Genomic DNA, 22426 nt, shown 5'->3' with positions numbered 1-22426 from the left:
AATTCCATTTCGTCTAATCATCAAATGGTCTAAAATAAAACCAAATTATTTTTTCCAATATAAATTTGGTGTATACATCATTAATTTTGGTCCATTGCCCAGTTGGTCTAGCCTCTGTCTATCATCACTTAGTCTACACCCATTTAGTCTAATAACCATTAATCTTATTGTCATTTGGTCTAATAGCCAGCCTCCTGGTCTAATCAGGTACCATTTGGTCCAATCATCGTTTCGTCTATATGACCAACTGGGCTATTTTTTTTTTTTTGGGGGGGGGGCCCTTTTTATTGATGTGTACACCAAATTTATATAGGACAAATTTGGTTTCATTTTAGACAATTTGATGATTATACGAAATGGAATTAGACCAACTCATAATAGACCAAAAATAGACCAAATGGCTATTATTAGACGAATTGTATGTAGACCAAATAGTAATTAAACCAAATAACAATTAGACCAAACAGTAATTGGACGAAATGATGACTAGACCAACTGGTTATTAGACCAACTGGCTGTAGACCAGGTGGTAATAGAGTGTAAACCGATCCGGACGATAGCCTCTTTAAAATGGTTGTTTGAAGGTTAAATATAAATTCAGAAGTCGTCTTTTAATATTACATGAGAAAAAGTACCAACACACCCTTTCGGCAAAACCGGGGGGGCTTTGGACGAAGGGTGGGGTTCCAGTCAACGCGACGCGACCCAACGCTCCCAACGCACCCTTTCGGCAAAACCGGGGGGGCTTTGGACGAAGGGTGGTGTTCCCATTAACGCGACGCGCCACCACCCAACCCACCCTTTCGGCACAAGCCATGCTGTATGAATTAGAAACGGAAGCTTCACAAATATTCACCATCTAACAAGGTAAAAGCGAAGTGATGTCTTGCCCACATATCGAATTTGTGATTACACTGATTTTCAAATGTAAGCTCATTGACTTTTTGACTGTTGACGGAGTCGGACTTCACCAATATCAACACTTGACAGCCATCACTTAGATGTTCTGGGGAGTGAATTTGGTGGTCATATAGCTCAAAAGTGTGGAAAGTTATTAAAAGAACACCACAATACTATGTCGACAGTGCTTACAAGGTGAGATACAAAGAAAGAGCACGAAATGACATTGTAGAATTTGATAATGACCTACAATATTTGACCTTGAACGCTGGCACCCACAAGGTGGCAGAAGTAACTTCATCCAATCGTACATATGCAAAGTTTCATTTGGATAGCTCAAACAGTACTTAAAGCCCAAAGAAAGTTCTTGTACGCCTGCAAAAGTTGTCAAATTTTGCTCCAAAATGTGAACGTATGCCTAGGAAATGTGCGGAATAACGCTGTAATAACAAGATATTCGATGGGTAACGACGAAAATGGGAAATATTAACCAAAAACGTTCAGTCTCAGAACTTACCCGAACGGGGTCAGGCTAGACTCGGACTCGGGGATAACTCGGCCTCGCTTTGCTTGACGGCGGGATGAGTTGTATTGGTTGTCCCTCTGGATTGTACAGCGTTGTACTATGCATATGGGAGCGGCCTGTATAAACTACATTGTAGCGTTCTGGCTACTCGCAGTAATGGTCCGATTTGTTACAACGCGCGCATCAAAAACCTCTTTGGCGCGCATGCAAAATTATTGTGCGCCTCTCAAGCACCTCTAAAAACAATCAAAGACGCTTGATAAACAACAACAAAAACTTCAAAGACCGCGCGTCTCAGCAACTGAGGTGATGTGCGTATACTATATAAGTGAGGTTCACACCTAGGTCCCTTTACCTTAAGGTTTTCTAAACCTCGAGGTTTTGTAAACTACGAGGCACTAAACTCCAAGTTAGCGTAGATGTAGACGCATGTAGTTTAGAAAACCACGACAAAACCTTAAGGCGAAGACACCACGACAACACCACAAGATTTCTTAGGGTGTTGTCGTGGTTTAAGCGCGTAGTTTAAGCGCGCTGTGGCAGCGCGCTTAAACTATGACAGATGTGAACGGAGTTTGGTTAACCACGACGCTCAGATTTTTCCACAATAGTGGGCAACCCTATGTGCAAACTAGGCGCCCTTTATTTTCTATCGTAGTTATCTTTACCTCGAGGTTTTGCTAACTGCATGTAGGTGTGAACGGCATCGAAGTTTTGTCGTGGTTAGGGGAACGCATTTCTGCGCTCGTAGTTAGTATAACTACAAGTTTTTGGATAGGTGTAGACATGGCTATAGGCTTGAGGACCGTGCACTGTCCATTTGTTTTGTACAGGATTAGCACGCACTTTCCTGTCTGCTCAGTTGGTAAGGCCTCATTTGGTACCCGTAGTATTATAGAGTACTGATGAACATGGCGATCACGAACTGTGTGTAAATTGTCTGAAATAGGGTCGAGTTTTCCCTGAGACCGAGTTAGTCTGGAGCCTTCTGGAATAAAAGTCGGTCTACCGACTTTTATTATTTTTCTCAAAATACTCCAAAACGACTCATCATTCCTGCAAACCGCGTCAGCCAGGTAAGTTTCTTTGTAGACTCTTTCGATATATTGCAAGCAAATATGAAATGGTGCCAGACGGGTTCTCAGGCCCTTACCAGAACTTTGTTTTCACTTTAAAGGGGAATGAAACCCAAATGTACCCGTGGATTGGAGCAATATCACAAGAACACATAAGTGAACATGGAAAATCGTATGATCCAGTGGAAGTCATGCATTTTTTAAAGTTTCAGTGTCACTTTCATGTATGGAAACGTATATGACGAAAATATCAAGGGAATTCCATAAAATCTGATTCTAAATGAAAAGTACAAATTGCCTCCACTTATTTGTCGTTGCCATAATGTTAAGGGTAATATTACCCCCACCCCCTTCTGGAAGAAGTAAATCAAGTGCTCCTTTTGTAATGCTAGAAACGTGAAACTATGCCTATTTTCCTTACATTTCTTTATATAATTTTCCATGGTTGACGTCAAAGATGTAGCTTTCTCATGTCGTAATGGCGGCACTGAAACTCTAAATATAATTATGTGTATATATAGCTCTTCAACGGATTTTCCGATATTCCTCAATTTGTGACGATGTGTTCAACGGCTAAAGTAATCTCCCTGCATTAACTTGTCCACTTGTACTTTTCGTTTCATTTCCCTTCGTGATACAACGTTGCCATAATCGATAACAGACTGATGTACGAACGGAGGGACAAGCTGAACAACATCATTTCTCTGGTGACAATTCCTTGTAAAAGTATACACCATGAAAACTTTAGGCTGGTAAACTATATCAAGACAATTATTGAACAATATTGTTAATGAAATGCCGTAGGTTTTTCTTCGTGATAGTTGCCTGTTCAGATCAAGGCTTGCAATGTACTGCTGAAGTATGCATCGGGTGTTTCTGCCTTGTCTGGGATACTGAAAGCCACAGAGCACAGCAGGCCGGAAACATTGTAGCGAAGGAAGACACGATTGTATACAGGAATTCGGGCAGATTTCACAACCATCCAGCCAAATAGTGCGCAGCATTCACAGTGAAGATTGTGGGATTTAGTTCTGCCAGGTTCTGAAAGAGATTTTGGCATGAATAAATAATGACTGAATAAAATTTCGAAGGAAATAGGTCGTTTACACTATAGGCGGTTTTGTTGCTTACATAAACTAACAGGTTGCAACTATGACCATTGACCAGAAAATGGAAAATTAAATTGATTGCATAGATCTACTTCAGGTTTCTAACGTCTTTTGCTGAAATAATGAGAAATGGTTTTGAAATAGCTGCGATATCCAAAACAGAGCAATAATAATATAATATAGGACTCACTTTTTATCACGATTGCTGCGTTTTATTTTGTTTTTGGATGGCTCATCCATTTCAAAACCAATTTTCATCAAATAATCTTTAGAATTCCTCTTAGAATGGCATACTCTCTATTATTTCATAAGTAGGTTCTTGGTATATCACAAAAAGTTAAAAGCCCAAATCCTCACCTCCACCAATACTATACCATCCCTTTAAGCTTTGATATTGGTTTCTAAACAAATCCGGTCGGATAGATTTATTTCAGCTCTTTGTCATATAAGTAAAACATGATAATGTTGCAAAGAAATATTCCTCTTATATTTCTAGTCACAAAGCAGATGGAATTCCCGTCTCCCATAAAAAAATAAAAGTGCAGCACTTACTTTGTCACAGACATACAGCATGTCCTCTCCAGGCAGACGGGGAATTAGGAGACAGCATGCCGACATCACTACGTTAGAGCTGAAAAAAAAAAAGAATAAATGTGGAATAGCCTGAGTAAAGTCATGTTGAAAAGAAAAATGTGGCGAATTTGGAATGAGATGAAAATACACACCTTTTATGTAGGCCTGCATACATTTATGACATAGGGCATATTCAAATATTCCCACATTTTTCCTGACCAACTCAAAGTCTTCATAACATAAAATAACAAAGTAAGACAACATCAAATTACATGCCAATTAAACATCAGTTTGCTGTATATTTTACACAGTTAGGAAAAGGAGTAAGACTTATAGACCTCAGCCATTCAGCCGTTGCTGAGCTTGCCACAGATGATGGTCCGGGTGCTGGCCATGGCAATGAGTGTAATGATGCCCATTATGGTTGACACCTCTAATCCTGCTACCACACACACAAAAAAGTGAAAATATAGCCCCCTCTACTTATTCATAACATTGATTTGATTTACTTTGATAATACTGGTTACAGAAAAGAAGATTACCCCCCCCCCAAAAAAAAAAAAATAATAATAATAATAAACAAAATAATATAAAACAAAATAAATAATATATAAATAAATAAATAAATAAAAAATGAAAAAAAATGAAGATTCTTGCGGGGTAGAGATGCTGCCTGTATGAGTTACAATCCATCATGGAGTTTTCAGGAAAAAGTCCAAAAAAACTGAGAAGACGTAGAACGGAAAAGGCAAGAATGAATGATCGCGATGGTCCACTTGAGTAACATATCTCTCGATTATAGATGGTATCAAAAATTGCACTGTAGTCTTATCAAATTTTCCGCAACCCACTAAACGGTGGCTACGTTATAGTAACTGATAAAACTGCGTTCATGTGTAATAATACGCTTTAATATAATATACTTCACGGATATCACAAGCTGAAAATCTAGATGAATCAATAACCTGAAAATACATATACAAGTGTATACATGTATTACGGATTAATCCATTAATGAAACTTACATATTCTGTTGAGGAATCACTCTGTCCTTCAGAATTGCATATCAGTTTACGTGATCAGGAGAATGCGGGCAAATTATTGTATCTTGCTTGAATACCTGAAAAGGAAAATCAAGTGTCATGAGTTCAAGGCCACTGTTCATGCGTGTGTAATAATTTTGCAGAAGAGCTAACTTATGTAAATGTGACTACATAACTCTCTCCATGGCAGCTTAATGTATAGTTCAATTTTATACACTGCCTTGCTGCATACAGCCTTACAGGGTGAACTTAAGTCTACCACTAACACTACCTGACTACAGAGAATTATCCAAGCATAAAGATAAGCGTGCAATGTTTGCCATTATGAGTTCAGTTAGTACACTAGTCTATTTATCCATGAGTTTATCAACAATTATTCATCAACTTCAGTTCCGTTCCTTTTATTCGTCATTAATCAAATATGGTATGGCACGACGCGATGTATTATCCTTGGGGATGTGTGTTTGTGTGTGTGTGTGGGGGGGGGGGGGGAGGTGGCGTGAAGGTTATGTTAAGGATACACTTCCTATAGGAATATCCGATTCCACGTTTTCTTAACTATTTCGTTTTGTTGTTGATCGGTAAATATAAAGAATTACTTGAAATTTGTGATTATGTATGTGTTCACTGTATTGTGAGTATAAATTATGCTTGTATAATTGTGTATGTAGTAAAAATTGTATCATTTGTAATGTGTACATGTACATGAATATATGTGAGTTTATGCATTATGTAGATATGCCTATGTGCACGCCCATGTACCAACAAAAAGAATTTCCTAAATGAACAATAAATGAATCTGAAATCTGAAATCGGAATGCCATGACGTCTTTAGCAAGACATTTTATCGCTAAAGCTGCTCTAATTCCACAGAATGGTTACGAAACAAAACAAAATAGAACAGAAAACAGCACGCATAAAACTAGACAGTTTTAACAGAACTCTAAAATGAACATTTTGATATTACTGCCTGCAAGCCTACATTATAAGACATGGCTATACAACCAAAAACAACATAACAGATACAAGAAATTTGATGAAGGGTAATATCGAGAGTAAGGCCTTGGTCGAGAACATTGTGGATATTTCAAATCATGCTTTACGATGATGTTTTAACTCACCATTTTCCACGTGGTTGGAATCTGCGGGGTCTTGATATTATGAAGTGGACAAAATAATTTTGAAGTCAGAGTTGCAGTAAGCCGCTACGAAAAGCCTCAGAAGAGCTGATCTGCTATGGAAATGGAATTTGCGCTAGATGCTCAGCTCAAACACGCATGAACGAGCTGTACAATGAGCCATCTGGGAGTCAACTTATGTGCACATAAGTTTGCACAACTCAACAATTCATTGAATTCATAAATCATGTTTAAGAAAAGAATGAACATGCCCACACCAGGTGACCAAATTACTGGGTCCGTGAATTGACACTCTAGGAAACATCCATGTCATTATTTTGCATCGAATGTATTCTATGGATTAATAGGCGTTTTAAAAAAAAATCCACTTTTGATTCTTAATAATTCAGTAACTATATATCAGATAACACTATCATTGATATGGGAGATAGTTGTATAGTGTACAATTTCGTTGGAGGTGGTTTAAAACACAAATTAGTTTCATGAAATCCATGATCAATTTCACAGTTAGGTTACAGATTTTGCTCTATTTCCAACCCTCTGTACAAAATTTTCACTTTGCACAGGGGTCAATGGGTGTGTATGGGAGTATGTGGTTAACACCCTGACATTGGTGTTGAACAATAGCCAGGGTTTTAATGCTTTATTATTTATTCATGAGAAATTCCACTATCACAGCTAGTCTTTATTCATTCTAAAATGTGGTGTTTGCAAGCACACGGAAACACGTGCTTACATTTTTCATGTGCATGCATTTTACCCTTAGGCTTTACCGTGCATGAATCCATGAAAAAAAAAGGGAAAAAAATCAACCCTTACAAATAAATCGTGTAGTTTGCACCCTTATATATCCGCGAGTTTGCTCTCTAAATGATTTTAGTTTATCATTTCCTTTACGTTCACTTAATAAAATATGCATACATAAAATGTGACAATGGTATGAATAAAATGACAATGTGACAAACAAACAAACAAAGCAAACAAACAGCAAAAGATATCAAGTGAAGGGGTGAGTGAGAAGGCAATTGGCCTTATTTAAAACTAATCCCGGAAAAGTGAATACATTGTATATACAGAGAAAAACATTGGCACACACACACACACAAACACACACACACTCACACATACACACACATGCATACACAGACAAAAACATGGACCAGTGCATATTAGCAATACACAAGATGTCATTTTCACAAACACACCCTATCTTGCTAGTCTCTTATAAATTCGTAAAATGATATTGGTAACTTCCAGAAAACCTTTCAAGTAAAATACGTTTTAAAGCTTCCTTAAAACTTTGTACCGTTTTCGTACATTTCACATCAGAGTGGATGGAATTCCAGATTTGAGGGCCTTGAAAAAATATTGACTTTTTTTTTTTCTGTCCCGAGATCGAGTCGCAACGAAAATCTTTAGCGTGTAGTAGGGTTTGATTCCATCATCGCACAGTAAGCATGCGGGGAATGCTGTGACATATTCCATTTCGATTGGTCAATACCAGACGAGCAGTCAAGTATTCTTCGTTAGCTTGTTCGCAGACCCTTTCATCAAAGACTCAACTTCATTTAAAGATGCTCCGAAGAATGATTATGAAATTATGGGAGAACATCAAGTTTTATGATGTCTTAAAAAACATGTACATAGTAGCACCACGACGGTATGCAATATTGTATTCAAGTGTCAATCAACACCATATGGGTCTTTCTTTGAGACTTGTTATGGGTTTAATATTGCACCTTAGCAAGAATGAACCACAAACAGGAAGATATGTCTTTGTAATGGTAATTACGTTTCGACATCCCAACCAATAAGAGATAGGTTAGGTGAATGTTAAAGACACGGGGATACACGAATAGAAATTGCTCAAAAAAAAAATGAAATAAAACGAACATTATTATAATAGGCATGCCTTGGCAGTATTCTGATGTTTCTATTGATAGAGAATTCTATTTGAAGATTCATATCAGTTTGCTTTGTCAGAATCATGAGGAAAAGTGATAAAATAAACCGGCTATCCAGGTACAGTTTAAACACTTTCACATGAAACAGCTCTGATTAACACTTTTGCACAATAATATTTCTGTTCAGAATTGACTTTTGTTTTATATGTTTTTATCTTAAAGTATAGGATTTCATTTGAAGCAAAATATAGCCAAAATTATGTAAACGTCCAAAATGAATCTTCAGATTGCTCAGTGAGACGGCGGCATCGAATCCCGATCAGCGAAGGCACAAATGCACCTGTGGAATTGTTTTGTACAGCAATAGAAATCTGACGACTATTTGAATAATTACATCCAGTTGGAACTTCATCTGTTAAACATCCTAGGTTATGTGTACAATGTGATTGGTCAATACCAGACAAGCAATCAGGTATTCTACTTTTGTTTTTTAGTAGACCCCTTTCATCATGGACTCACCTTAATTTGAAAATATACTCTCGATGAATGATTATAGAATATGAAAGATATTTAAGTTTCCTGATATCAAAATATATATGTTCATAATATCAGCACAAGGATATGTAATATTGCATTTTAGTGCCGAGCAACACCATAGGATGGCCTTTGTTTTGAGACTAGTTTGGGGCGTAATATTGCACCGTCAATGACCGTGGCAAGATCGAACCCAAAATGAACCATATAAGAAGCAAAGTTCCACCATTTTCTCAAATCGTGTAGTTTGCACCCATTTTCGCGACTTCGAATCCTTCTAGCTCCCTTATTGAACCTTTTTTTCTTAGTGTGTACGTATAGCAGATGAGCGCGTAATTGTGTCATGACAATACGCGTATACGCGCTGCCTTGCCAAACTAGTGACAGTGTAGTGTGATTGATCGTGAATGACTTGTGTCGAAAAGAGATGAAGGAAGGAGGATGTCAGCTGTGATGACGTCATCAAGTTTAAAGTAGTTCCGTCAAAATCGGCTCGATTTTCTTTATCGACGATTTACTCGAGTTTTATCTTGATTTAGAGCAGTTTTCCTCTGAAACCACTCAATTTTCATAAAAATTGTGTGGTCAACCTACTTTTTGACGGCCGTTCCGTTCCCGGGCTTTTTGGGGGCCCCAGACGACGGGAAAGACGAATTTCAGCCCTTCGGGCTGAAAGTCATCTCTAAGGGAGAGCCGCCGGAGGCGGCTCTTATACGCACCAATATGCTAATTTAGCTGGTATTCTGTAATTTCCCCATATATTTACATGCATATACATATTCAAACATTTCAACGAAGAAGAAAATGGTAAACAAAAGCAAATATATACCAAATAAAGAATACAACATATATTGAAAATACAATATTGATCCAATATTAATGACATACAGCAATTACAGTCCTCAGTATGAAAGGAACAGATAAGTTTTAAGTTTGGATTTGAATGACTCTGTAGATGACAGTTCCCTTAACTGAAGAGGTAACTGATTCCACAATTTTGGTCCCATAACGGAAAAAGCACGATCACCATACCCATGTTTTACTCTGGGTGTTTGGAGTAAGAATGCGTCTGATGATGAACGTAGCCTTTGTGTCGGATTGTATTTTTGAACAGAATTACTTATGTATATTGGGGAAAAAGAATGAACTGAATGATGTACTAATAACAGAATCTTGAAAATAATCCTTTTTTCTACAGGTAACCAATGTAAGGAACGGAGAACTGGTGACATGGAATCAAACTTATTAGTAAAAGTTAACAATCGGGCAGCAGAATTTTGCAACCGTTGAAGTTTTGTGACATATTTTTTTTAAAGATTACACAACAATGAATTCGAAAAATCCAACCGAGAAGAAATCAAAGCATGAATAAGTATCTCAGCTGCAGATTTAGACAAACATTTCCTTATGAAACTTAAATTACGCAACTGATATCGAACATTCCGCTGAATATGAGTTACATGACTTCGAAATGACATTTCCTGATCAAATATATGACACCTAAATTACGGGCTGTTTTCGACGGAGTAATGCAAGTGCTACCGATGTTGACATGACATGACTGATAATCAACTTTGCTTAACATACGCTTTGATCCCAATAACAGAAACTCAGATTTATCATCATTTAGTTTAAGGCCATTGGATATAAGCCAAATTTTCAGGTCTTGCAAACATGCTTCGAGTTTTACAATGGCGGATGACAATGAAGACAGAGTGGGTTTAAAAGACAAATAAAGTTGTATATCATCCGCATAACAATGATAACTAATACAATGCTTGCGAAATACTTCACTAACTGGTTGCATATACAGAGAAAAAAGCAGCGGGCCTCCAACAGAACCTTGAGGTACACCAAACTTTGTCATAGTTTTACAAGAGGTAGAATCACCAATTCTGACATAATGAGATCGATCACATAAGTAGGATATAAACCAATCAAGAACAGTTCCTTTGATGCCCAAATATCTCAATCGTTGAATCAGAATAGCATGATCGACTGTGTCAAAAGCTGAGCTCATATCAAGCATGATAAGAGCAGTGATGTTACCACTATCTAATTCTCTGAACACAATATCTGATAAGTTGACTAACAGTGTTTCTACACTATGACCAGGCTTGTACGCAGATTGAAATGAATCAAGCAATTCATTATCTTGCAGATACATTGTCAGTTGTGAGAAAACAACCTTTTCAAGCAATTTACTTAAATAAGGTAAATTTAAAATTGGACGGTAATGATACCCATTCATTTACACGTGAAATCTTTCGCGTCGCGACGCGAAGCAAAAAAGGCGCGAATTTCACCAGCGTGATATTAGTTTTTGTACTATTTCCCTAGGGAGAATAGTCATACGTGGATTTGTATGGTAGAATTATGTTTTGTTGTTTACAGTGCTCTCGACCAATCAGAGGACGAGAAGCAATTTGTGAGGGATATAATGATGACTATTATGAACCCGACTGTTTAACATACATAAGACATAAGGATTTCCATAATTACCTCCGCCAAGGGAGGAGGTTATGTTTTCGTTACCGTTGGTTTGTTTGTTCGTTTGTTAGTTAGTCAGTTTGTTAGTTAGTTTGTTCGTGTGCAAAATAACTCAAAAAGTAGTTAACGGATTGGGATGAAACTTGCAGGTTGAGCGGTTGAAAGGTTGAGAATGACACAAGTAACAAACGATTAACTTTTGGTAATGATCCGAGAATTTGTTGGGAGTGTGAAGGATTTTTTATATTTTGGCAGATAGGGTCAATGAACTTGGGAGTTCAGGCTGCGCGTATTTGAGGTTTGCCTGCGCGCAGTAAAGTGCGTGCTCTAGTTTCTGCTGGGGCGAGGCGCGCCGTGCAGCTGAGGGTTTATGACGTGACAAAGGCTTCTATATTGGGAAATCAGGCGACTTTCAGCACACAATGCTACAAGTACGTATGGGTGGAAATCACTGATATCTCTATGGAAGAACAAGATCAGTGGTGAAAATGATTTGCATGCTTGGCGGAGGTCTGCGCTCTCAGAGTGCTTCTCTAGGTACATGTAATTTCTATTATTTCGTATATATCACGTTGTATGCATGACATCATTCATAATGTTAATTTTATGAATTCTATTTATGTTATTGTTTGTCCTGATATCACATTTAGAGCTGTGAACAAGGCTTTAGATCAAAAGCTTATCGTTTTTGCATCTTCCATTTAAACGTCTCTTCAAGCGTGTGATACAGACTTGATATTTGTTTGAGTATTATTGGTATTTTCTTGTGACTTATTGAGTGGACACACCCAGTCTGTTAAAATATGAATATAATAATGTTAAGACAATATCTCCGTTGTGTGCATTATATAACCGTATATGGTGCTATTAAAACATCTCTTAAGAATTTTCCATGTATACACACGATCACATCGCATCGCATCTAGGGAAGCACAATGCCACACCATGTTTAAGTTGGCTTTAATGAAAACAGAAACTTCAGATGAGCATAATGGCCGAGGATTCACTGCAAATAGGAAATAATCTAAGAAAGTTATGGCATTTTAAAGTTTGCCAAGTTCTCATATAATAAGTCAAATTTGCGGTATAGTCAGCAGTGGTCATGTCGTCACCGCGCAAGTCCCAAACTAAACTGAATATTCGTGTATTTTTCCAATACTCGTGAATTTTCTTCTTTTGACAAGAAATCCACGGCGTAAGATAATACATTCTTCGCATCGCAGTCATGAGTGCTTTTTAAAGTTTCTCAACCATTGGTAAAATCAGGATTTTAAAACATTTGTTTGGGTACAAATCAACGGGAAATTTGCGAGGTGATAACATCTTCAATTCTAGTAGTTTAATACTATGAAAATTGTAAAAGTCATACCTTTTTACGTTAAATCCGATTTTGATAACACTTTCGTCCTTCTGCTCGTCTAATTTTACCCTTTTTCTTAGTCAACTTCAACATGGTATGGAGTTGCACTTTAAAGTTATTATACTGTCTTATCGATAACGAGGGGGATTCCAGTAAAATAGACGAAGTGTTACCTGCTGAACTTCTGGCGACAACTGTTCGTACCCGCCGTCCTCGCTGTCGGTAATGTAGAAGGGGTGGTAATTGGCACTGAACGTCGAGTCATTGCCTCCATGCACCAGGAAGGTGTACGTGCGCCCTCGCTCGACAACTAGCTCTGGAATAAGATAGTCGTTGATGTACCATGCTATTCCCCAGCCAATCCTGCCTATTATACGGATATGGAAAAAGTTAACAATATTATGTTGTCTTAACAGAACGTAATCAAACAATTCAAAGCAACTGAAGATTTTTCGAAAAATGAATGAAATGAAAAATCTCAGCTTTTGAAAAATTATTACCATGTCTCTTATTCAAATATGGTTTGATATTAGTCACGTTGTCAAATATATTATCTTCATGAAAATTTTAACGAAATCTCACAAGCTGATAGTTTGGTTATAATCACTTGACAATGATAAGAGAATCTGAGGTAAGTGTTGTGAGGTTAACTCCCCCCCCCCCCCCAAAAAAAAAGAGAGAATAAAAACAAAGCAAAACAAAAGTGACAAGGAAATTATAGTACTTGGAACCGAATTATCTTAGATGTGGCAGGAAAAAAACAAAAAGCAACTTGCCAAAAGTAGAAAAAGTGTTTCTTCTTATCAGTATGTCTACCTTTTCCTATCATATGGTGGACTACGTACTTTGAATACTTTCCGAACTAGCAGAGTAGCAGTACTCACTCATTGCATTGAATACTGGTCGCATATGAAGGTGTGCTTTACTTTAATGTCGTTCATATTGTTTTATTAAAACAAAATTCTCTTCGTTTAAGTTTGATTATGAAGAATATTCTTTTTTAATCACCGCAACAAAAAAAAAATCCTTATACTACATCCTGCACTATTCTGAACACTTCATGAACGTATGAGGAAATCAGAACCACACAGTGCTATGCGGAAATTCATTTATAAGCGCAATAAGATCGATGATTGATTGATGAATATGAAGACTTTATACTTGCTTCGCTTCGTTCTAGTCATTCGGTTTTTAATAAGGCTTCATAATGTCCCTCTGATCAATGCTTTGGCTGAACATGGAAATTATCTCTTGGTTTCCTTTTTATCGTCAACAATTCCAGAATTTATTCTTTTTATATAAGGAAACATGTTTCAATCTTTACGACGTCTCGACTTGAACAAAAGGACCTGCTAATGTCAGAGTAACACAAACCAGTTATTGCCTCGTAGCCCTGTTCCCCACCGGATGGACCCATCTCCGCCGTAAAGGTGGTATTTTGGCGCGCAATGATCCTCGGGATCCTCCACTGTGGGATTGGAGTTGGAGTCGTCACTGTGTCGACAGTCGCCACTAAAGGTGGGCATGAAGAGACCACTCTCCCAAAGTTTATTCGGAAGTTTGAATTCCCTGGGGAAAATGCCAAAACTTAATAATCAGATAGGGACGTAAAGGAATAAACGATAATTATATGTGTGTGTTCCCCGATGGCTTTACTTGACAAAGTTTAACACAATTATTTTATTGAATATCTAAACTCTAATTGCAACCAACTTAACGGAGTGGCTTATTTATTTATTTTTTCTTTGTTGCAAACCTAATGATTACCGCTATATTACTCTACAGACGTGAAAAAAAATGAAATTGGGTGTTCGTCTGGATTTCATGTCAATAAAGTAATGTTTCTGACAGTTTTCTGACAGTTTATTATGAAAACCCTTTAAAATGTCAGGATCCCATAAGTCTTTAGTTACGTCTGGTCATTGTGAAAGTTTGGCCGATCTGTTTGTTTGATTTTAGCATTGATATGCACAATCAATGTAGACATTGAATGGTATTGCACTGTAATCTAAGTTCAGATGTCATCGAATGAAGTGGGTAGTGTCAAACGAAATTGATTTCAGCCAAGTAAGACAAACGAAATTAGATATGTGAATGTCCATAATTCATACTTCCATAAAAGAGGTGAAATCAATCACAAAATTTGAAATAGAGCTAGATGTAAACGTCTACAATTTTGACATGTATTAAATTTTGTCTGTCCCAATCACACGTGCAAATTAGATTAGGCAATGTCATACCCTACTCAACAAGAAGGTATAATAAACAGGTACATGTGGAAGCATGTAAAATCCTTTACATTGATCCTTCAACTTTCTTATCAAGTTTTACTGTTGTATTGTTCTGTTTGCATTATTTTACTCTTAAATTTTACAGTCAGGTCCAATCACTGACTGGTATCGCCCTGTGTCAAGTGTGCTTCAATCAGAGTAAAATTTGAGGGAAAAAGGCTTCAGCAATATAGAAGAAGCAATATCTATTGTATGGGGAAGTCAATAACTTCACATGTTTCCATAGAATATCTATAGCAATTCCTGTACGCACAGACAGACAGACAGACAGACACACACAATGCACAGGACTTTAATCCCAGTTTCTATATTACGAGGTGCTGTTCGCTTTTTCGGTTTCCTTTACTTCTCACATTTAGGTCACTTACTGTTTACACGAGCACTGTGAATAGCAACTGTCCCAGCTGCGTTAATAGGTCCTCTCGCCCAGATCATATAGGTCGGTTGCGCGAGGAGAATGTCCTTGTCAAAGATGGTGTCTGGTTCAACACAATGTTCAAAGTATAGGATATTTACTGACATGCATTATCACGAGCTCGAAGTATTTCGTTGATGTATGCTTCTACTATGCTAAACCTATGATTTCAACCTGTTTCAAGTACTTTCTTTATTAGTTCTGAAGCCACTTCCAGAGGCAAAACGCAATAAGAGAGAGGAGGGGGGGGGGGAGGGGGGAGAACCCTGTTCTCTACATTACCTCCTACAATAATAGACAGTGTATATTGTATGTTGCTTATGCCTGTATTGGCGTTAGGCCTCCATAAATGTTGACATGTTTGCCGTCTCGTATATACTTCGCTGCTGTGATACTTGCTAACAAGACAAACGAGACGTCTAAATAGAGCAACACATAATCCCTAGTACTATCTGCGGTATTTCACTTCTATAGCTGATGTCCGTATAGGCGTTCTCTTGCCAAGACGTAGGTGGCGTCTGGCCTAAAGTGCGATATTATTATTTTTCTCTCTCTTTGATGGTCTCGTTTCATTACGCATAGTTGTTTAATTTCAGTCAGTTTGGAATGCGTTCTTTGCGCTGAAACCACTTCCAAAGCCACAGCGCATTCAAATCTGATAATGATTTGTTGGCTGTACGTGAACGATTGTGCCGTTACCATGAGCTGCCAGGGGTCGTCGATAGGTTATGGAAGTTATGCCGTCTTCAACAAAGAAGTCAATCAGTCCGACATTATCGTTGGCTTGGTTAGACGCCAGGGTGTCAGGACACGCTCCTTGTCCTGTCTGAGGGGTACACTGTTAATCGAAAAAAAGATCATGCTATTCAATAAACTAGTAAATAAACTATAGAATTGAATTGATAAAAAATAAAGATTTGGCAGCATTGTCAAATTTCTTGCTACAGCTTGCAAGAAACTGACCAAGCACAATGTTTCCCTACTAGCATTCAGTTCTGCTCGTGAATCGGTTTTGTAGGCTGTTCCGGCTCTGTTTTCCAGTATTAAACCCCCTCCCCCGCTTGTAAACGAATAGGATTTTATGTTTTCGTTACCGTTGGTTTGTTCGTTAGTTAGTTAGTTCGTTTGTCCGTGTGCAAAATAACTCAAAAAGTAGTGAACGGATTGGAATGAAACTTATGAAGGATTTTTGATATTTTGGCAAGTAGGGTCAATGAACTTGGAAGTTCAGGCTGCGCGTATTTGAGGTTTGCATGCGCGCACTATTAAAGTGCATGCTTTCTGCTAGGGCGAGGCGCGCCGTGCAGCTGAGGGTTTGTGACGTAACAAAGGCTTCAATATTAGGAAATCGGGCGACTTTCAGCACACAATGCTACATAATTATGTAATAATAATAATAATAATAATAGTGGCTACTTGTATAGCGCACAGGTCCACTTTTCAGTGCTCATGGCGCTTCAAAAATGAAAAAAATATCATATATTTACATGCATATACATATTCAAACATTTCAACAAACATTTCAACGTATTTATATGGGTGGAAATCACTGATATCTCTATGGAAGAACAAGATCAGTGGTGGAAAATGAGTTGCATGCTTGGCAGAGGTCTGCGCTCTCAGATTGCTTTTCTAGTTACCTCCGCCAAGGGATAGTGGGGCAGATATGTGAAAAAGATGCTCACATCCGGCGGAAAGTATGAAATTTTGCATATAGGGGTATTTTGGGGCGCTAATTTTAAAAATTGCCGGATCCAAGAGATCTGGCCGCGGGGTCGGCCGCCATTTTGAATTCCAATATGGCCGCCGTCAATGATCCCTATCTTCAGTTCTGAATGGCATAGGCCATTGGAATTTGATACATAAAAGCATGGTGATATGATGACTTCAATAACAGACTTATTTTATATGTCTGACAAGCTGCACGGCAGCCAATTTGAATTTTTATACAAAGTTGTCATGTTGGAGTGTTGAAAATCTCTATCTCGGGTTTGTAAATCAGGCTACCTGATTGAGCGCGCGTTTGTAACTGATTGAGTGCGCGCTGCTGTATTTACATTGTGACGTCAGTGAAAGGTGCATTATGCTTCCTTTTTGCTGCACTTTTTGACATGCCCGTGAATGTTAGTCGTGATGTTTGTCTTCGTAGCCACATTGGAATTCAAAATAGCAGGCATTGCGTTTGTCAGACACATCACATTAGTTAATATTTTAACTCAGTATGTTAAAATACTTGTTTACACCTAATTTCAGCGTCACTCACCACTTAGAAATCGAGATAGGGATTTTGAATATTTCGTCGAGGCGGCCATATTGGAATTCAAAATGGCGGCCATTCGATGTTTGTCAGACACTTCAAATCAATCTGTCATTAAATTCAATATGTCAAAACGCTCATGTGTACCAAATTTTGATGCCACAGGTCATTCAGAACTGAAGATAGGGATCTTTAGATTTGTTTTGTGATGGCGGCCATATTGGAATTCAAAATGGCGGCCGACCCCGTGGTCAGATCTCTTGAATCCGGCAATATTTGAAATCAGCGCCCCAAAATACCCCTATATGCAAAATTTCATACTTTCCGCCGGATGTGAGCATCTCAGCCAAATTTTGTTACATATCTGCCCTACTAGGAGGAGGTTGTTTTCGTTACCATTGGTTTGTGTGTTTGTTCGTTAGTTAGTTAGTTCGTTTGTCCGTGTGCAAACTAACTAACTTGCAGGAAAGGTTGAGAATGACACAAGTAACAAACGATTTACTTTTGGTAGTGATCCGGTAATTCTGGGGGAATTTATGAAGGATTTTTGATATTTTGGCAAGTAGGGTCAATGAACTTGGGAGTTCAGGCTGCGCGTATTTGAGGTTTGCATGCGCGCACTAACGCACTAAAGTGCGTGCTCTAGTTTCTGCTAGGACGAGGCGCGCCGTGCAGCTGAGGGTTTGTGATGTAACAAAGGCTTCTATATTGGGAAATCGGGCGACTTTCAGCTCACAATGCTACATATTATGTACGTATCTATATGGGTGGAAATCACTGATATCTCTATGGAAGAACAAGATCAGTGGTGGAAATGAGCTGCATGCTTGGCGGAGGTCTGCGCTCTCAGAGTGCTTTTCTAGTTACCTCCGCCAACGGAGGAGGTTATGTTTTCGTTACCGTTGGTCTGTGTGTTTGTTCGCTAGTTAGTTAGTTTGTCCGCGTGCAAAATAACTCAAAAAGTAGTGAATGGATTGGGATGAAACTTGCAGGAAAGGTTGAGAATGACACAAGTAACAAATGATTAACTTTTGGTAGTGATCCGATAATTCTGGGGGAATTTATGAAGGATTTTTGATATTTTGACAGGTAGGGTCAATGAACCTGGGAGTTCAGGCTGCGCGTATTTGAGGTTTGCATGCGCGCACTAAAGTGCGTGCTCTAGTTTCTGCTAGGGCGAGGCGCGCCGTGCAGCTGAGGGTTTATGACGTAACAAAGGCTTCTATATTGGGAAATCGGGCGACTTTCAGCACACAATTAATGCTAGAAGTACAGTAAGGGTACCGGTTTTCGACACTTTAGCATATTTCCTTGTTTACCATCAATACTGCACCGTTTTACCTCGGAATTTCGATATGAAGTTGAGCTACAAAGTCAAAGGCCAATAATGATTCCCATTTATGGTATTGAATGCACTCGCGTTCAATTTTTAAGCGATTTCCGTCACGCCGTCGCTGGCATCAGATTTCGACACCCAGCATCATTTTTCGACACAGTCACAGCGCGCATCACACAGAAAATACATGGCGCGTACAGTACGCGTACACTGCATTGTGGACGCAAACTAGCAATCATACCGGCGCAAGAACTTGTTGTTTCCTCTATAAACGTGTTTTGATATGGGAATGTCGAAATCTGGTGCCACATTCTCAAAGCCAACTCTTCCTACAAGTTTCCTCATTTATCACGAATTCAGCCATGAAATTACTAAAGACGATTATGAAATCAAACATCAAGATTTGGCAAACAAACTGATACTAAAGTAAGATAATCGGCATGGGTGAATTTCATTTTACGGCGATGTTTACAAAATGCGTCATATTGTTTGAACCCCTAAAAATGGCCGACATCAAAATTTCTGCTGACACTGTGTTGCTTTTCTCCTAAATATTCTATCGTCGGATTATGATGAGAAGTGACAAACGGTGTTTATATTAGACTAGAAATGTGATTGATAACTTGGTTGATTGTTGAAGTCAGACGTTTGTATTGAGTATAAAATTTAATAAGAATTATCTGCTGGGTGTCGAAATCTGGGTCCTGTCGAAAACTGGTGCAGTAACGGTACAGTAAGGGTACCGGTTTTCGACACTTTAGCATATTTCCTTGTTTACCATCAATACTGCACCGTTTTACCTCGGAATTTCGATATGAAGTTGAGCTACAAAGTCAAAGGCCAATAATGATTCCCATTTATGGTATTGAATGCACTCGCGTTCAATTTTTAAGCGATTTCCGTCACGCCGTCGCTGGCATCAGATTTCGACACCCAGCATCATTTTTCGACACAGTCACAGCGCGCATCACACAGAAAATACATGGCGCGTACAGTACGCGTACACTGCATTGTGGACGCAAACTAGCAATCATACCGGCGCAAGAACTTGTTGTTTCCTCTATAAACGTGTTTTGATATGGGAATGTCGAAATCTGGTGCCACATTCTCAAAGCCAACTCTTCCTACAAGTTTCCTCATTTATCACGAATTCAGCCATGAAATTACTAAAGACGATTATGAAATCAAACATCAAGATTTGGCAAACAAACTGATACTAAAGTAAGATAATCGGCATGGGTGAATTTCATTTTACGGCGATGTTTACAAAATGCGTCATATTGTTTGAACCCCTAAAAATGGCCGACATCAAAATTTCTGCTGACACTGTGTTGCTTTTCTCCTAAATATTCTATCGTCGGATTATGATGAGAAGTGACAAACGGTGTTTATATTAGACTAGAAATGTGATTGATAACTTGGTTGATTGTTGAAGTCAGACGTTTGTATTGAGTATAAAATTTAATAAGAATTATCTGCTGGGTGTCGAAATCTGGGTCCTGTCGAAAACTGGTGCAGTAACGGTACGTATGGGTGGAAATCACTGATACATGTATCTCTGTGGAAGAACAATATCAGTGGTGGAAATGAGCTGATTGCTTGGCGGAGGTCTGTGCTCTCAGAGTGCTTTTCTAGTTGTCTATTAATTGATGTTTATTAATTTTCTCTGCAGCCTCCGTATACGTTGCATGTTATATAGATGACACGGTTGCTGACACAACTTGACCTTAAATTCAACCACGCTATGTGCGGTCTTCATAATGACCGACTCGAGTCAGCCGTAGGACAGCTTTGAACCTGAATGGAGCTGTAACGATGGTGAATCAGTTCCATTAACATTAGAGTCAATCCTGCGATCTCAATTATGACTTAAACATGATGTGGAACGCATAAAGCCACGGTAACTAAAGGAACAGTTTGAAGGGAAAGATCTCCCCTACATCAGGAGGATTCAGTAAACGCAGTAAATTTGGCGAAACAGTCACCTTAAGCTTTAGGTAAATCGGGCAATCCGTTCAAAAGTCGTGAATTTTTAGCGTTTTGGTTAATGCAATGTGTCACCCTACCTTCATTTGAACTGTACATATAGTAGTTTGTGATGTCAAAACAAGATAATTACACAAAGAAATATATAAAGAATTTCACAAGTGTTCGCGTTTTTATTACATCAACACGGTACTGAGATGTGTGTGATACTTTTGTTCCTAACCTTCATTTGAATCTAGACTGAAGTGGATAGCGAAGCTTATAAATTCGCTGTCAATTTTTTTCGTATTAGGTGGAATGGCATGGTGCTTAATATTGTCATTAATACTTCTTTCATTTTTTTTTATAGTACACACGTGTTTCACACATTTAATTTTTGTTCTTCATTAACCTCATATTTATCATTCTTTTTTCACTTACGTGGAGCATGGCGAGGGGTTCGTAGGAACCAACGTACCTGTGAATAACTGCCGAGATAATAATCAATTGCCTGTGCATGGCCGGTGGAATTTATGTATGTAACTGTCACATCTCCACCATCCATCAAATTCTCCGTCTGCGAGCCGCTGACCCCAAACGCCAGATATTTCTCTTGTACGGTTGTTTTGCTGCGCAGCTGAAATATGATGTCACTTCCGTTAATCTTCCAGCTCACCTGCACCTCCCCTTCTATCAGCGTCTCACAATTTGGAAATTCCTGGTATCGTTAAAAGAGTAAAGTTAGGTGAAATCGAGTAGTCTTACTTTGCTAAGCGATAGGCCTATATTATAACGATGTACTACTCCAAAAATAATTTAAAAGCAAATTACATAACAGACATTCATGTCCGTCATGTCCGTGCGCATGATTTTCAAGGGGGGGGGGGGGGAAACGAGCAAAACAGTACTGAAGGGGTGCAAGGGGGGGGGGGCACGCAAGCAAGGGAGCTACCGAGCAGGAGGTTTAAAACTTTTTAGTCAAAAAAGTAAAAAGGTAAGAAAAAAGGGACGGGCTAGTTAGGACAATGTGAATGGCTAAGTAATAGTATTTGTCACAGCTTGCTCCGCGTTGTATGTGGGTCTTCAGTGTGTATTTGGACGTTGACTATTAAAGTAGTGGGAGGGGGCATCCCCTCTCCATCACCAGGGAGCTTGTGCATTTTTAGCTCACCTGAGTGTATGACTCAAGAGAGCTATTGTGATCGTTCATAGTCTGGCGTCCATCGTGCATCGTGCGTTTAATACGTCTTCTCTTCAAACCTGGTGCGAATTTTCGCTTCTAGGAGTATTATAGTACAAATTTACACCATGCCCCCACTTGGGGCCCTCATAGGGTGCCCAGAACCCCAACATTACAAAATCTTTGAAAAGGTCATCTTACATAAAACCAGAAATACTCTGAATAACAACAGTCTTTGCAAGTTTGTTTATGGAAGATCCAGAGGTGCACCCCCCTTCAGACCGGGGAAAATTTGGGGGCTATAGTCTTCACATTTCGATCTTCTTTT

General features: G+C 38.6%; 1 protein-coding gene across 1 annotated transcript in view; it reads right to left on the bottom strand.

Moving 5' to 3' along the window:
* The window catches only part of LOC140241982 (protein Skeletor, isoforms B/C-like), a 34911-nt gene extending 12762 nt beyond the window's left edge, over window positions 1-22149 (bottom strand). The window contains exons 1-6 of the mRNA XM_072321726.1: window positions 22090-22149; window positions 21397-21636; window positions 16060-16198; window positions 15314-15424; window positions 14029-14223; window positions 12818-13021 (exon numbers count right to left, since the gene is read on the bottom strand). Of these exons, the coding sequence (XP_072177827.1) occupies window positions 12818-13021; window positions 14029-14223; window positions 15314-15424; window positions 16060-16198; window positions 21397-21636; window positions 22090-22149 (949 nt within the window). The remainder of the gene's footprint in view (window positions 1-12817; window positions 13022-14028; window positions 14224-15313; window positions 15425-16059; window positions 16199-21396; window positions 21637-22089) is intronic.
* Between the last annotated feature and the right edge of the window lie 277 nt (window positions 22150-22426).

The sequence above is a fragment of the Diadema setosum genome, chromosome 18 (genome assembly GCF_964275005.1).
Source record: "Diadema setosum chromosome 18, eeDiaSeto1, whole genome shotgun sequence".
NCBI classification, from domain to species: Eukaryota; Metazoa; Echinodermata; class Echinoidea; order Diadematoida; family Diadematidae; genus Diadema; species Diadema setosum.
The sequence above is the reverse complement of the archived record's forward strand: the minus strand, read 5'-3'. Positions and strand labels throughout refer to the sequence as shown.